Source organism: Phascolarctos cinereus, unplaced genomic scaffold (assembly GCF_003287225.1).
Source record: "Phascolarctos cinereus isolate Bilbo 61053 unplaced genomic scaffold, phaCin_HiC Scaffold_726;HRSCAF=1367, whole genome shotgun sequence".
In the NCBI taxonomy this organism is placed as follows: Eukaryota; Metazoa; Chordata; class Mammalia; order Diprotodontia; family Phascolarctidae; genus Phascolarctos; species Phascolarctos cinereus.
This window is the reverse complement of record NW_027556098.1, coordinates 371,360,174-371,374,494: the sequence shown is the minus strand read 5'-3', so window position 1 is coordinate 371,374,494 and position 14,321 is coordinate 371,360,174. Positions and strand designations below refer to the sequence as shown.

The following is a 14,321-nucleotide window of genomic DNA, read 5'->3' as shown; positions in this document are numbered from 1 at the left end:
ACCACGATGCCAATGAAAAAATGACTAACATAAAGACAAGCTGTGAAGAGCTGAAAACTCAATGGCGGTCCCCAATATTGACACGTAACTTCTACCAATCAGCAGAAAGGTGTGATGTTGCTAAGGCAGAAGCTTGTATCCATTATCTGATGAGGTCACTCTCTCTAGTGTTTTTACTGAACCATTTTCCTTACTACAAAGGAGAGTTAATTTGGAGATATGTTGTGTTAGATTCTGAGAAATGACTGATGTAAAAAAAATCAATAAAACACTTTTTAAAAGTTTTTTTTAAAGAATTAATGATTATGGCAATCATCTCCAGAGACAATGAGGTATAATGGAAAGGGTATTGAGTCTTGAAGACCTGGATTCATGTCTCAGCTCTGACACTAGCTGTGTGATTATGAGCAAAGCCTCTGGATTATTTCTGAATTTTAGTTTTCTAATACATAAAACAGGAATACTACTTTTAGTATCTACCTACCACAGCTGCTGCAGAGAAAGTACTTTGTAAACCACAAAGGGCTATATAAATGAAGTACAATGTAACATTACCAAGGCAAATTAGAATCCCTCTAGTCACAAAAAAGGGACTCCCAAGAAAAAAGGATTCTCTAGTAACATGAAAATTTAAGGCCAAAGAAAAGATACTTTGATATTCAGCAAGATGATCACAGGAGAATAAGCAGTAGATTTCCACTGAGGGTCTCCAAGACCAGACTGAAAGACTACTTGTTTTGTTGTGTTAAATTTTTTTTCAATCTGCAAAAATTTGCCTTCTCACCCTCCCACCTAGCCCCCTACTAAAAAAGAAAGAAAAACAAAACTCCTGTCACAAACATGTATAGTCAAACAAATTTCCACATTAGCCATATCTTTTAAAATAGTCTCCCTGTGAACTAAATCTGTCACCACTCCATCAGGAGGTGGGTAGCATGTTTCATCATTACTCCTCTAGATTCATGGCCAGTCATTATACTGATTAGAATTTCTAAGTCTTTCAAAACTGTCTTTACAATATTACCATCAATGTATATAAACTGTTCTGGTTCAACCAGCTCATTTCTTACTACAGAAATTCTTACAAGTCTCCCCAGGTTCCTCTGAAACCATATCCATCATTTCTTATAGTACAATTGTATAGTACATTTATAAACAAGAACTTCTTCAACCATTCCCAACTGATGGCCACACCCTTAGTTTCCAACTCTCTGTAACCTCAAAAAGAGCTATAAATGTATGTGTGTGTCTGTGTGTATGTGCGCGCGCGTGTGTGTACATCCTTAAGAGCTTGTTTTGTTTAGAACTATTCCTGACCTTACTCTTCTCTCCTTATTCCCCTTTCTCCCTCCTGTATCCCAGTTTAATGAAATATATTAGCACCCAAATATGTATGTATTCTTCCCTCCTCTGACCAGATAAGATGAGTGAGGTTCAAATGTCAGCCACTCCCCTACCCCTTCCTCCTTGTTTGTACAGACTTCTCCATTTATGCATCCCAATTAAGTGAGATAATTTCCCCTCACCTTCCTCTCCCTTTCCTCATCCCCCTTGTGCATTCCTCTTCCCCTCCCTTTCTATTCTTTTAAGATCATCAAAACTAACAGAATCACTCCTAGGCTCTCTCTCTGTAAGCCCTAATGATAATAGGGTTCAGAGGGGACACATGTATAATCTCCTCATATTGGAATGTAAACAGTTTATCCTTGTTTTAATTCTTTCATTGTTCATTCATGTTTAGCTTTTTATGTTTCTCTTAACTCCTATATTTACACTTCAAAGTTCCTACACAACTCTAGTCTTTTCATCAGAAATGTGTAGAAACCCTCTATTTCATGAAAAGGTCTATTTTTTCCCCTGTAGGACTATATTCAGTTTTGCTGGGTAAGTTATGCTTGGTTGTAAGTCTATATAAACTTTGCCTTTTGGAATACCATATTCCGTGCTCTTTGCTCCTTCACAGCAGTGTCTGCTAAATCACATGTGATCCTGACTGCGGCTCCTCCATACTTGCATCCTTTCTTTCTGAATGCTTGAAGTATTTTTTCTTTGACCTGAAAGCTCTGGATTTCGCTATGATGTTTCTGGCAGTTTTCATTTTGGGGTTTCTTTCAGAAGGTGATGAGTGGATTCTTTCTATGCTATTTTGCCCTCTGGTTCTAAAAGATCTGGCCAGTTTTCTTTTATAATTTCTTGGAATATGATGTCTAGGCTGTTTTGGGGGGGTAGAGGGGGTCATGCGTTCTAGTAGTCCAATAATCCTTAAATTTTCTCTCCTTGATCTATTTTCCAGGTCAGTTGTTTTTGCTATGTATGAAATACCTTATATTTTCTTCTATTTTTTTGTATTAATATTTCTGGTTATATCATGGAATCATTAACTTCCATATGTTCCATTCTAATTTTCAGGTAGTTTGTTGCTTAGGCACCATTTGGTACCTCTTGTACTAAGCTGTTGATTCCCTTTCCAATTCTTTCTTCTATAGCTCTCATTTCTTTTCCAATTTTTTCCTCTAAACTCTCATTTCATTTACAAAAACATTTTAAACTTTTTTCATCTCTTCCATGAATTCTAGTTGAATTTGCGCCCCAGCTGTATTTTTCTTCAAGACTGTGCTTGTAAATGTTTTGGAGTCATTTTCTTCTTCTGGGTTCAAGTCTTAAGCATCCTCATCAGCATAAGTTTTTTATCGTAGGATCCTTTTTTTTTGTTTGCCCATTCTCCCAGACTACTTCTTAACTTTGGACTCGATATTAAGGCTGGCATTTCTGGAAGGGATGCCTGGGCTGGTCTCTCGGTTACTTTCTTTAGGTATGAAGTATTATGTTATTCCAGAATCTCAGGGACAGTTTAAGCTGGGGTTATGAAAGCTTTCAGTGCTCCCAAAGTGGTCTGATCCAGGGCAAGTCTAATCACTTCCCCTTAGATCTAAGATCGGCAATTTCCTAACCTGGGTTTAGGTCTGAGCAACACGCCTGTGGGCTTACCTCATTTGGAGTTCCAGTAGACTGCTGCTGGATTCAGCCAATACCAGATATCTGGAAAGCACTGTTGGTTGAGAGTGATGGAACTGTAGGATTCCCTTTGGCCTGGGATTCCTGCCCTGGTTATTCCTCCGCAGGCCTCAGACAGGGCTGGGGACCGGATCTTAGACCCCGCTCTAGTCCTGGGATCTGAGCCACACAGCTGCTGACTGCTTCTGAACTTGCTCCTTGCTCATGATACAGCCTAGGGCCCGCAACCCTGGAATGCCACCCTGGCAGGAAGGTCCTCTCCTCAATCCACCCTGGATCTGTGACCCGGACCTGGGAAGCGAACAGTAAAGCCGCCAGTTGGCACCTGTTCCTGCACCCTACACCAGGGAAGGGCCCTCCATGCTGAATCCGAGACCTCGTCTTGCCCTGGCGCACAGCCTCTCCCTGTGGTGGGTGCTCTGCATGGGGTGATCCTGGCTGAACTGTGCCACTGGTCTCCAGAGACCTGTCAATCTGTCTCCTCCCTAGGCTGACTTGAGCTGGAAAAATGGTTCACTGTGATTATTTCCCCCTAGGTTTCCCAATCAGGATTCAGTCTGGTGCACTTTTTAAATGCACCTGGAAAAGCTGGGGGCCATATGAGCTCGCTCCCTGTCTTTTTTCCTGATATTCCAACATCTTGAGGCAGCTAGGTGAAGCAGTGGATAGAGCACCAGGCCTGGAGTCTGAAAGACTCACCTTCTGGAGGTCAAATCTGGCCTCAGGCACTTACTGTGTGATCCTGGGCAAGTCACTTCACCCTGGTTGCCTCAGTTTCCTCATCTGTAAAATGAGCTGGAGGAGGAAACAGAAAAATACTCCAATATCTCTGTCCCAAAGGAGTCACAAAGAATCAGACACAACCAAAATGAGTGAATGACACCACCACCACCATCTTGGCTCTGCTCCTCCACTTTGTAAACTTTAAAGTCTGGATGACTATTTGTTGACAGTGAAATGCAAAGGGTCCTGGTGAGGTCTAAGTTGGATCAGATCACATCTTGGGTCCCTTCCAATTCTAATTATATGATTCTGTGTGATTCTGTAAAATTCTGAAACTTGAGGGCTCATGTCTAAAGATGAACAGGATGAAATCCAAGATATATAAACTCATGATAATTCAATTTCAATTCAATTCAAGCCAATGAACATTTTTAAAGCACCTATGATCCCAACCAGGAAAAAGTCAACCTTTAAGATTAGACTGGAAAAAGCAAACTTGGCAAAGATGGCAAAAGATGGGACAGCCAATGATAGAGCATTCACGGAAACCTAAGTACACAAATGCACTTTTAGTGGAACTGTGAAGTGGTAAATCCATTCTAGAAAGCAAATAAAGTAATGTAAATGTAAATAAAGTAACTAAAATGTTCGCATCTTTTGACTCAGGGATTATACTACTAGGAATGGAGGTCTTTGATTTAAAAAAAAAAAGCTCTATGTATACCAAAACATTTACAGCAGAACTTTTTGTGGCATCAAAGAATCAGAAACAATTGACTGGAGAATAGCTAAACAAACTTAGTACATGAATGTAATGGAACATTACTCTACTGTAAGAAGGACAAACATGATAAATACAGAGAAGCATGAAAAGACTCATAAGAACTGATGAAAAGTAAAGTAAGCAGAGCCAGAGTAACAATATATACAATGATTACCACAACATAAATGGAAAGAACCATCACAAAATAATCAAAATTAAATGTAAAATTATAAAGAACAAGCTTGGCCCCAAAGAAGAAAAATAAGACACCTTCCCCAACTCCTCCTTTGCAAGTGGTGGGGTACATGTAAAATGTTAAATATTTTTCAATGTACTGAGTGCCTTAACTGAACTTTTTTGTCATCTTCCTTTCTTTTTTCCTTTTAAAAAATTCTGTTATAAGGGATGGCTGTCCAGGAGGGGGAGGAATACAGAGACAAATCTAAGTGACATAAAGATTAACATATTAATAATAATCTACTTTAAAAAAGAAACATTTTTAAAATTACAAGAATATATCACTAACTATAATAATATAGAGAAACCAATTCTAAATAACTGTCATGACCAATCTTAATTCCAAAAAAGAATAATATACCTCATTCCTTCTGGTAGAGAAATGGGGCAGGAAGGGGTGGTGGGAAGAGAATATGGATGTGGAACATTGTATACATGGTCAGTTTTGCTTCACTGTTTTGCACTATCATAAGGGAAGTTATATCTGGAAATGACTAGTGTAAAAACAAAAAGGCATCAAACTTTTTTTTTAAAGGTTGTATCAGAAGAGCTATGGTTTCAAGAAACATCCAATAAGGGAAGAAACCCAGCATAAGGAAAAAGAGCGCTGCACTGGAAGTCAGAGGACTCGGTATCAGAGATGTAAACAGAAATTGTTTCTAACTCTGAATAAATTCCTTCCCTACTGACAGCCTCAGCTCCTTCAGCTTTCACACCTCAACTTTATACTTCCCCTCAGCTCCCTGCCCAGAGACCTCGGTACCCTAACATTTCCACAATTCTATGAAGTGCAGAATGATAATAAAGGGAATATAGTTTTACAGGATGTCTTCAATGTCTTGTGTTGTCTGAGGTCAGGGATATCTCAAGTCAAATATCTGAGTCCCTCTAATGTGTGGCACACCCCAGTAAGCACTGTACAAAGATTAAAGGAATCCCATGCTTTGTATACAAAGGGAAAACGACTATCCAACCCTATCTAGGCTATATGTTCTATGTTTTCCCAACAGCAGTGAATAATGGGCCTCTCTAGATTTTGCAGCAGCAAATTTTTAATGCGCACCCACGTGTAAGTTTAGACCACACAAATCCTCTGGCCCAGTCTCTGCCTGCATTTTAAGGATTCTTGGTCCAAGCTACGGACTGTGGTTGATACAGTCTGTAGGTAGGGGTCACAATGAAGGCGAGTGGCCTTGACTTCATGAGCCCCTAACAATCTGCTTAAAATGCAGAAAATATCTTTTCTCTCTTCCCCTTTCCACCAAACTCCTAGAAAAATTAACCTATGGCTGCTGACTGTCTTACCACCCATCACTCATTATAACCCCAACCTAGGAGATGGAAGGAACTTCAGCCCCCATGTAGAATAAGCCATACCTAAAACGAATCCCATTTATAACATGCCTGAGATGTTGTCATCCGGCCTTTGCTTGGAGAGTTCTAGCAAAGGGGAGCCCACTACTCCATGAGGAAGTCCAATACGCTTTTGGATAACTCTTAAGAGCTTTACATCTACCCTGAATCTGCCTCTTTGCAAACTTCCATTCATTGGTTCTCACTGTCCTCTAGGGCCAAACAGAATAAGTCCTGTACTTCTCACTACCTAACAGACCTTCAGATATTTGAAGACAGCTATTATGTCTCACCCCCCCGACCCAAAGTCTTCCCTTCTCTAAGCTAAACAGCCCCAGTTCCTTCAACCGAACTTACTACAGCAGAATCTCAAGACACTACCACCATGTTAGTTGCTGTCCACTTACCACCATCTCTAAATGTAGCACCCAGAATGGAAAGCAATGCTCCAGCCCTGGTATACACAAGGCAGACGACAGCAAGGCTATCACTGCTCTTACTCAAGCGCTCAGCAAATCTGTAACTTTGCTGGTGTGGGTACTCCTTCCCATGATGCCAGTAGTAACCCAGCCATGCCTGTGACCCTCATCTAGATTCTCCTTTTACTTATACAGTCTATTACACCACACTGTATCTCCAGGGTTATACTGGGCATACCACTAACTTTATCACAGCTGACCTGACTCTTAATACTTAGTAGCCCTGCAGCAATGAAGAAGTCACTTTAACTCTCTGACCTCCAAGATCCTCATCTATAAAGTACATCGATTTGCAGTCTAGATATTATTATTGTAAAAGATTAAAATATATATATTTCACCTATGAATTTAGCCAAGGAAGTTTCTTTCCCTTATTCCAGGTGAAACAAAGAGAAAAAAGATTATATTTTAACATCAAAAAATTAGACTGAAGACTGACCTGGCTTGGATCATCTTATTTCAGGCAGCCTAAGATCTCAACCCCTTGTAATCCAGCTTTCCTCCCCACCACTGGACAGAAACAATTCTCTCCAAAGTCACTAATGACCATCACATCAAATAGTTTCCTTCCTGCCCCCATCCTCCTCAGCATACGACACAATGAATTTCTGCTCCATCCCCTGACCCCTTCTTGGCACCTTTCTTATCATCTGGCTCCAATAATATTGTTGCCTTATGATTCTCGACTTACTTCCCTTTATCCATTCCTGGATCTTCACCTTTCTCCTAAACCTTAAACATGGATGTTCCCCGAGGTTCTCCTCCAGATCTGTTCTTCCCTCTCTATGATCTCTCCCTGTATATAAATATCAGCTATAGTTCTTTTCATTAAATTTATAGATAGCATAAAAACTGTATGACAGTACCCCTTGAGGATTTCATCTCCCCCAACAATTTCAATTATCATCTTCATGTAGGTAATTACAGGAAAAAACATTAATCATTACTAATAATACAATTTATACCCCACCCCTCCCCAATAAAAATATAACATGAGAACCACAGAAGCAGCTCTTCTAAAACATATTTTAAAATCTAACCAGTTTATAAATTGATATTAATTTTTTTTTAATAAACAGAACAATGAAGACACCAGGGCAGTATCTCAATTGCAAGATGACTACAATTATCTCTTCCACATCACAGGGGATAGGGGTATAACACCCCTGCAATCTGGAAAATCCACGTAAAATTTTTTGGTCCTCTCTTTGTACCAGTGAAGAAATCTGAATTATTATGGTATTAAAAGATAAAATACATTGATATTCTATAATACCATACATATGCTTTATGCATTTCTGAGTTTCTAAACTTTTTCTGTGTCATCTGCTTCACCGTGTCATCTGCACTTTCCGCAAAACCCTCAAAAAATTATTGTAATTAATTTCTTATGACGACCTGCAGTACATTGAAACTGCAATGGAGAAAATTGTGATGCGGAAGGGATAACTGTACACTGAAAGTTCTGGTTGATGAAAAATAGTAGCATATACTAAAAGAAAGGAACCAGGAATTTCAGAGTATGGCCTTCAACCAAACCATCTAAGTTGAATGACAAGTATCTCCTGCTCTAATACCACCCACTCTCGAAGCAAGTCCAGTTAGGTTTCCAAAACTCCACTTATAAAATAAATCATCCATGTGCTCTTCTGTGAAAGTGCTTGATGTGAGGTGGTGACAAAAAAACAGGCCAGGACTACTCCAACATTTAGAAGACAAACTCACCTCAAATGGGTTCAAATTAAAATAAGATGATCCAGGCCGGGTCAGTCTTTCAATCTGATTTTTTGATGTTAAAACGGAATCTCTTTTTTCTATTTGTTTCACCTGGAATAAAGGAAAGAAATTTCATTAGCTAAATTCAATAGGTGAAACATATTTTAATCAATAATATCTAGACTGCAAATCAATGTTTATCAAAAGCCCTTTCCTCACAACACAGTAGCTTAAATATGATTATTGATACTTTATAGATGAGGATCTTGAAGGTCAAAGAGTTGAAGTGACCTCCCTCTAGCCATAGGGCTAAGTATCAGAGTCAGGTCAACTATCATAAAGTTAGTGATGTGACTAGTATATCCCTGGAGAGCCGATGTGGTATAATACATTATGTACTAAAGACACAGCGACATTACTACTAAGCCTATACCCCAATAAAGAAAAAAGGAAAGTATCCTCTGTACAAAAATAGTTATTAGCTGCTCTTCTTGTTGGAGCAAATGAAAAATGAAATGAAAAAAGGAGGAGGGAGGTGCCCATTAATTGAAGAATTGCCAAACAAAGTATAGTATACAAATGTAATGGAATATTATTTAAATATAAGAAATTATGACAGATGATTTCAGAGAAATATGCTAAGATGTGCACAACAATGAACAGTGAAGTAAGCAGAACCAGGAGAACAATTTATATAGTAATTACACTGTTAAAAAAAAGCAATTTTCGAAGACTTAAGAACTGCTCAATGCAATGATCAATCACAAGTCCAGAGGATTTGTGCAAAAGCATAGGAGAAGCAGCTCCTGAGAGAAGGTGATGGACAGGAGACATACAGTTTTTGGTAAACATGCATGATTATTTGCTTAACTATGCTTATCTGTTACAAGGATTGGTTTTCTTTTTTTTCCTCACTGGACAGAGGGTTGGCATGGGAGGATAGGGAACTAGCAATGGTGATGCCAAAAAGGAAAAAATAAGAGAGAAGTTCACTGATGCACAGAAGAGCAGCAAATTTAGAAGGAAACAGACAAGCAGGATAATTTTGAAATGAACATGATGAATTTATCATTAACTATCATTTAAGAAGCAAAATCACAGAAATTACACCAGGAGCCAGTGTTTGTAACTGAGGAAGCAAACCTCTATGATATCAGAGCTAGGGAGGCAAAGAGGGCTGTGAAACGAGGCCTGAGTAGTAACCTGAGGCATGGTAAATAAGTAGCTGAACAGAGTTATAAAAACACTGACTGCGGTGGGGCTTTGAAAACAATCACTCGCACTTGTTTAGTCTGTTTCCTTTTCTGTAAAATGGGGATAATGCTATACAACACAGCCAACCTCACAGAAATGTTGACAATATTCACTCGAAAATAGAAGTGTACAAGTTAGTACAGTGTTGAGAATTCTGTTCTCTGAAATATGGAACTGCATTTCTAGGAGAATCCTTAACCTTCATAAGATAACTGGCACTAAAAAAATAAAATGTTTCATTCATTCTGAAAAGACTGAGGCTCTGACTAAGGAACCCTGAATTTTTCTTCTTTTAGGCAAAGAAAAAATTCAAAAAACTTACAGTCATTTGGCATTAAGTTCCCTCCACAGTGAAATGAGGGGATGGGGCCAAATAGTATCTTTCAGATCCAAAACTGTGATATTGTGTTGGCCGACTGCACATCCCCACCCCCAACTGAAAACAGCTACAAAACAGGGAGCTATAACATAATCTGTAATATGTAGCGAAGACAAAGGAGTAGAGATAAAATTCTTCTCCCAAACCCCTATATCCAACAACCTCTCCAAATCTGGTGTATGGCTGGGGTTCTTAACTTCTTTCATGTCTGGACCCTTGGGGCAGACTGGTGAAGCCTGTGCCCCCTCCCTTCTCAGAATAAAGTAAATGCATAAAATTAATAAGAAGAGAAAGGAAGACAATTTTGTTGAAATAGTCATCAAAATATTAAAGAAAAAGTTCATGGACACCAGGTTTCTAAGAACATCTGGAGTGGGAGATACAGCTCTGACCCACTCAGGAAGAAATGGGTTTGAATTCCACTCCAGACATTTATGAAAAATTCAACCCTGGGCAAATCACTTTACCTCTTAAGCTTCAGTTTCTTCATCTGTAAAATTCAGAGCAACTGAGAAAGTCAAATGAGATCAACCAATCAACATAAATTGCTCTACCACGTGCCAGGCACCGTGCTAAAGGCTGGGAACATAAAGACATGCTTGACACAGTCCTTGCCCTCAAGAAACTGACATTCTACCATTAGGACAAGCCTGGAGATTTCATGGCCACTAGTGTCTGCTATTATTATTCCTTATTCCTCTGTCAAAACAAGGTGAATGTGGATGCTACAGAGGGCCTGTGGCAAACCCAAGGGCCTCAGCCTGAGGCGCTGCTCCCCAACCTCCAGCCCCCAATCCCTGCTTTCAGGCGGAAGGGGTTGAGGGGCTCCCTGAGGTCCAGGGGAAGTGGAGGGACCAGGTAGGAGCTGCACCCCACAGCAAAAGGAGAAAAAGGGAGCAGACGGGTGGGTGGGGGGCAGCATGAGGGAGGGGAACAGCAAGAGAGAAAAAGGGGGCAAAAGAGAATGAACAGCAACATAAGGAAGGGGGACAGCAGGAGGGAAAGAGGGGGACAACAGCTGGGAGAAAGCGAGCGGGGCAGGAAAAGGAGGGGGCAACAGAAGGCAGAGAGCAGCAGCATGAGGAGGGGATCGCAGGAGGGAAGAAGGGGGAGACAAGAGGAGGAAGGGAGTGGGGCAACAAGAGGCGGGGAGACCAGAAGGAGGAAGAAGGGGGAGGGAGGGAGCAGAGACCCAGAGACACAAGAGTTGGGGAAAAAACCCGAGGGAGCAGAGGGACACTCTGGGGTAGGAGAGAGCCGAGAAGGGCGGGGGGGGCGAGGAAGGGGAGAGGGCTCCTGCGAGAGAGGGGGGCGCCGGGGTAGAGGGGGGTAACCGGGGAGGGGAGGGGGGCGGGCCCAAGGTCCAGGAAGGAGGCGGCGACGACAGGCCCAGCACGGCCAGCCTACCCCGAGAGGGCCTCGGGTCCTCGCTGGAGGCCAGGACCGTCACTGCCGCCACGGGCCAGGCTCCAGCGCAGCCATCGTCGCCGCCGGGGCCGCTGCCTGACTCACCTCGCTGTAGAAGGTCATAAACGCCTCTTCGGTGCTGCCGCCGCCGCCGCCCGAGGCCCCACTTTCCCCTGAAGCCGCCATTTTCCCGAAACCAGCCACCACGTGACCTCCAAGGCCTCAGACGCCGACACACGTGACAGCGGCCTAGCGTCGACTCAGGCTCCGCCCCCCGGCGCTCCGGGAGTCCTCTTAAAGGGCTAGTGCACACTGCTAGTAGTCTACTTTTCTCAGTGCCTAGGCAGGGCTCGATAGAGAGCCTGCCGGCTCCTGGGTTTTGGACTGGCAGCGTGGATCCAAAACGCCAGCAAAGCTCTCGTGGCACAAAGCTGACCTAGGAGCTGAACAGTCGGTGGATCTGATAATAACAAAAACACTACAGTCTGTCCTTTATTTGTATCCTTAACACAACCCCCATATACGTGTGTGTGTGTGTGTGTGTGTATGTGTGTATACATGTAATGCCACTGGCAGGGTTAAGTAAAACTTACATCTATGTCAATGACACTCAGAAAATACTGTGTAATCTAGCTAGCCTGTTAGCTTCTTAGTCCCTACTAAGGGCCTGTAAGTGATGTATGGTACCTGAAGTCAAAAAGACCTGACTTCAAATTCTAATTTAGCTACTTATTAGCTTGTGACTCTGAAAAAGGTACTTAACTTCTCTCTGCTTCTGTTTCTTCAAATGTAAAATGGGGAAAATAACAGCACCTGCCTTTCCGAGTTGTGAGACTCAAATGAGATAATATTCGTAAAGAGCTGTGCAAAATACAAATTACTGCATAAATGTCAACTATGAGTATTATCTGATTGTAACTTCACTAATGTGAAAATATGTATCATGGGTTTGTAAATGTAAAGCCCATATCAGATTGTGTGTCATCTTGGGGAGGGTGGGGGGGAGGAAGGGGGAGAAAAATTTTCAACTCAAAAGCGTATGGAAGTGATTGTTGATAAATCAAAATAAATTAATAAAATTTAAAAAAATAAAAATCAATATTTATTAAGTTATTGTGAGGAACAAATGAGATAACATGTAAAGTGCTTTGCAGATCTTAAAAGTGTTATAGAGATGCTAGCTGTTATTATTACTGAGAGGAAATGTTGCTATAGTGAAGTCTGAAAGTCCTGAGTGTGAATCCCACTTCAGACACTTACTTAGTAGCTAAGTGACCCTGGATTAAGTCACTTAACCTGTCCTGGCATTTACTTAACCCATCTCTAAAAGGAGAAACACCTGTAGTACTTAACACATGGAGAGCTAGGTAGCAAAGTAGAAGCAATGCTAGATCTGAAATCAGAGGACACATCTTCCTGAGTTCAAATCTGGCCTCAGATGCTTATTAGATGTGTGACCCTGGGCAAGTCACTTAACCCTGTTTGCCTTAGTTGCTCATCTGTAAAATTAGCTGGAGAAGGAAATGACAAACCACCCCAGGATTTGCCAAGAAAGTCCCAAATGGGGTCACAAAGAGTGGGACACAACTAAGCAACATACTTACCTCATAGAATTATTGAGAGGCTCAAATGAACTGAGGGATATAATGTGTCTGCAAAATTTTAATTGCTATACAAACCAGATATTATTATTATTACCTGACTTACATGTATTAAGTGCCTACCATGTTCAAGGACCTAGGCTAGATTCTGGGGATGCTAAGAGGAACATAAAGGTTTCTGAAGTCTTCCCTGTTGTACCACACCTCCACCTCTACCCCCATTTTTCCACCGATCTCATACAGTGCTTTTGTTGTTGTTCTTTTAATTTAATTTGTTTATTTTTAGTTTTCAACATTCACTTCCATAAGATGTTTAGTTTTAAATTTTCTCCCCCTCCCATTCTTCTCCCCCAACGGCGTACAATCCAACATCAGATCTACATAGACATCATGTTAAGCATATTTTCCCATTAGTCATGAAGTAAAGAACACTTAGAACAAATGGGAGGAACCATGAGAATGAAGCAATAAAACAAAACAACAAAGGAAATGGAGAGCAAAGTGTATGCTTCCATCTGCATTCAGACTCCATATTTCTTTCTCTGGGTGTGGATAGAAATTTCCATCATGAATCGTTCGGAGTTGTCTTAGATTCTTTCGTCACTGTGAAGAGCCAAGTCTATCAAAGTCATTCATCCCATGATGTTGCTGTTACTGTATACAATGTTCTCCTGGTTCTACCCATTTCACTCTGCATCAGTTCATGTAAGTCTTTCCAAGTTTTTTTGAAGTCTGCCTGCTCATCATTTCTTTTTTCTTTTTTGCTTTTTTTTTATTAATTTATTTATTTTTAGTGTTCAACAATCACTTCCATAAGCTTTTGAGTTTTAAATTTTCTCCTCCTCCCTCCCCACCTCCCTTCCCAAGACAGGAATCTGCTACAAGCTCTACATATACATTCCTATTAAACATTTTCACATTGGTCATGTTGTAAAGAAGAATTAGAACCAATAGGAGGAACCACCAGAAAGAGGAAACAAAACTCAACAGAAGAAAAAAAATAGCAAATAGTATGCTTTGATCTGCATTCAAACTCCATAGTTCTTTCTCTCAATGTGGATAGCATTTTCCATCATGAGACTTTTGGAGATGTCTTAAATCCTTACATTGCTGAGAAGAGCTAAATCTAATGAAGTTAGTCATTGCACAACATGGCTGTTACTGTGTACAACATTCTCCTGGTTCTGCTCACTTCACTTAGCATCAGTCCATATAAGTCTTTCCAGCTTTCTCTGAAGTCTGTCTGCTCATCATTTCTTACAGCACAATAGTATTCCATTACATTCATGTACCACAACTTGCTCAGCCATTCCCCAATTGATGGGCATCCCCTCAATTTCCAGTTCTTTGCCACCACAGAAAGAGCTGCTATGAATATTTTTGTACATGTGGGT

General features: G+C 40.8%; 1 protein-coding gene across 1 annotated transcript in view; it reads right to left on the bottom strand.

Annotated features, from left to right (window-relative positions):
• The window catches only part of DNAJC8 (DnaJ heat shock protein family (Hsp40) member C8), a 28,507-nt gene extending 16,958 nt beyond the window's left edge, over positions 1–11,549 (bottom strand). Inside the window, exons 1-2 of the mRNA XM_020983302.2 lie at positions 11,432–11,549; positions 8,296–8,397 (exon numbers count right to left, since the gene is read on the bottom strand). Coding sequence (XP_020838961.1) covers positions 8,296–8,397; positions 11,432–11,512 — 183 coding nt within the window. The 5' untranslated portion in view covers positions 11,513–11,549. The remainder of the gene's footprint in view (positions 1–8,295; positions 8,398–11,431) is intronic.
• Positions 11,550–14,321: the final 2,772 nt, after the last annotated feature.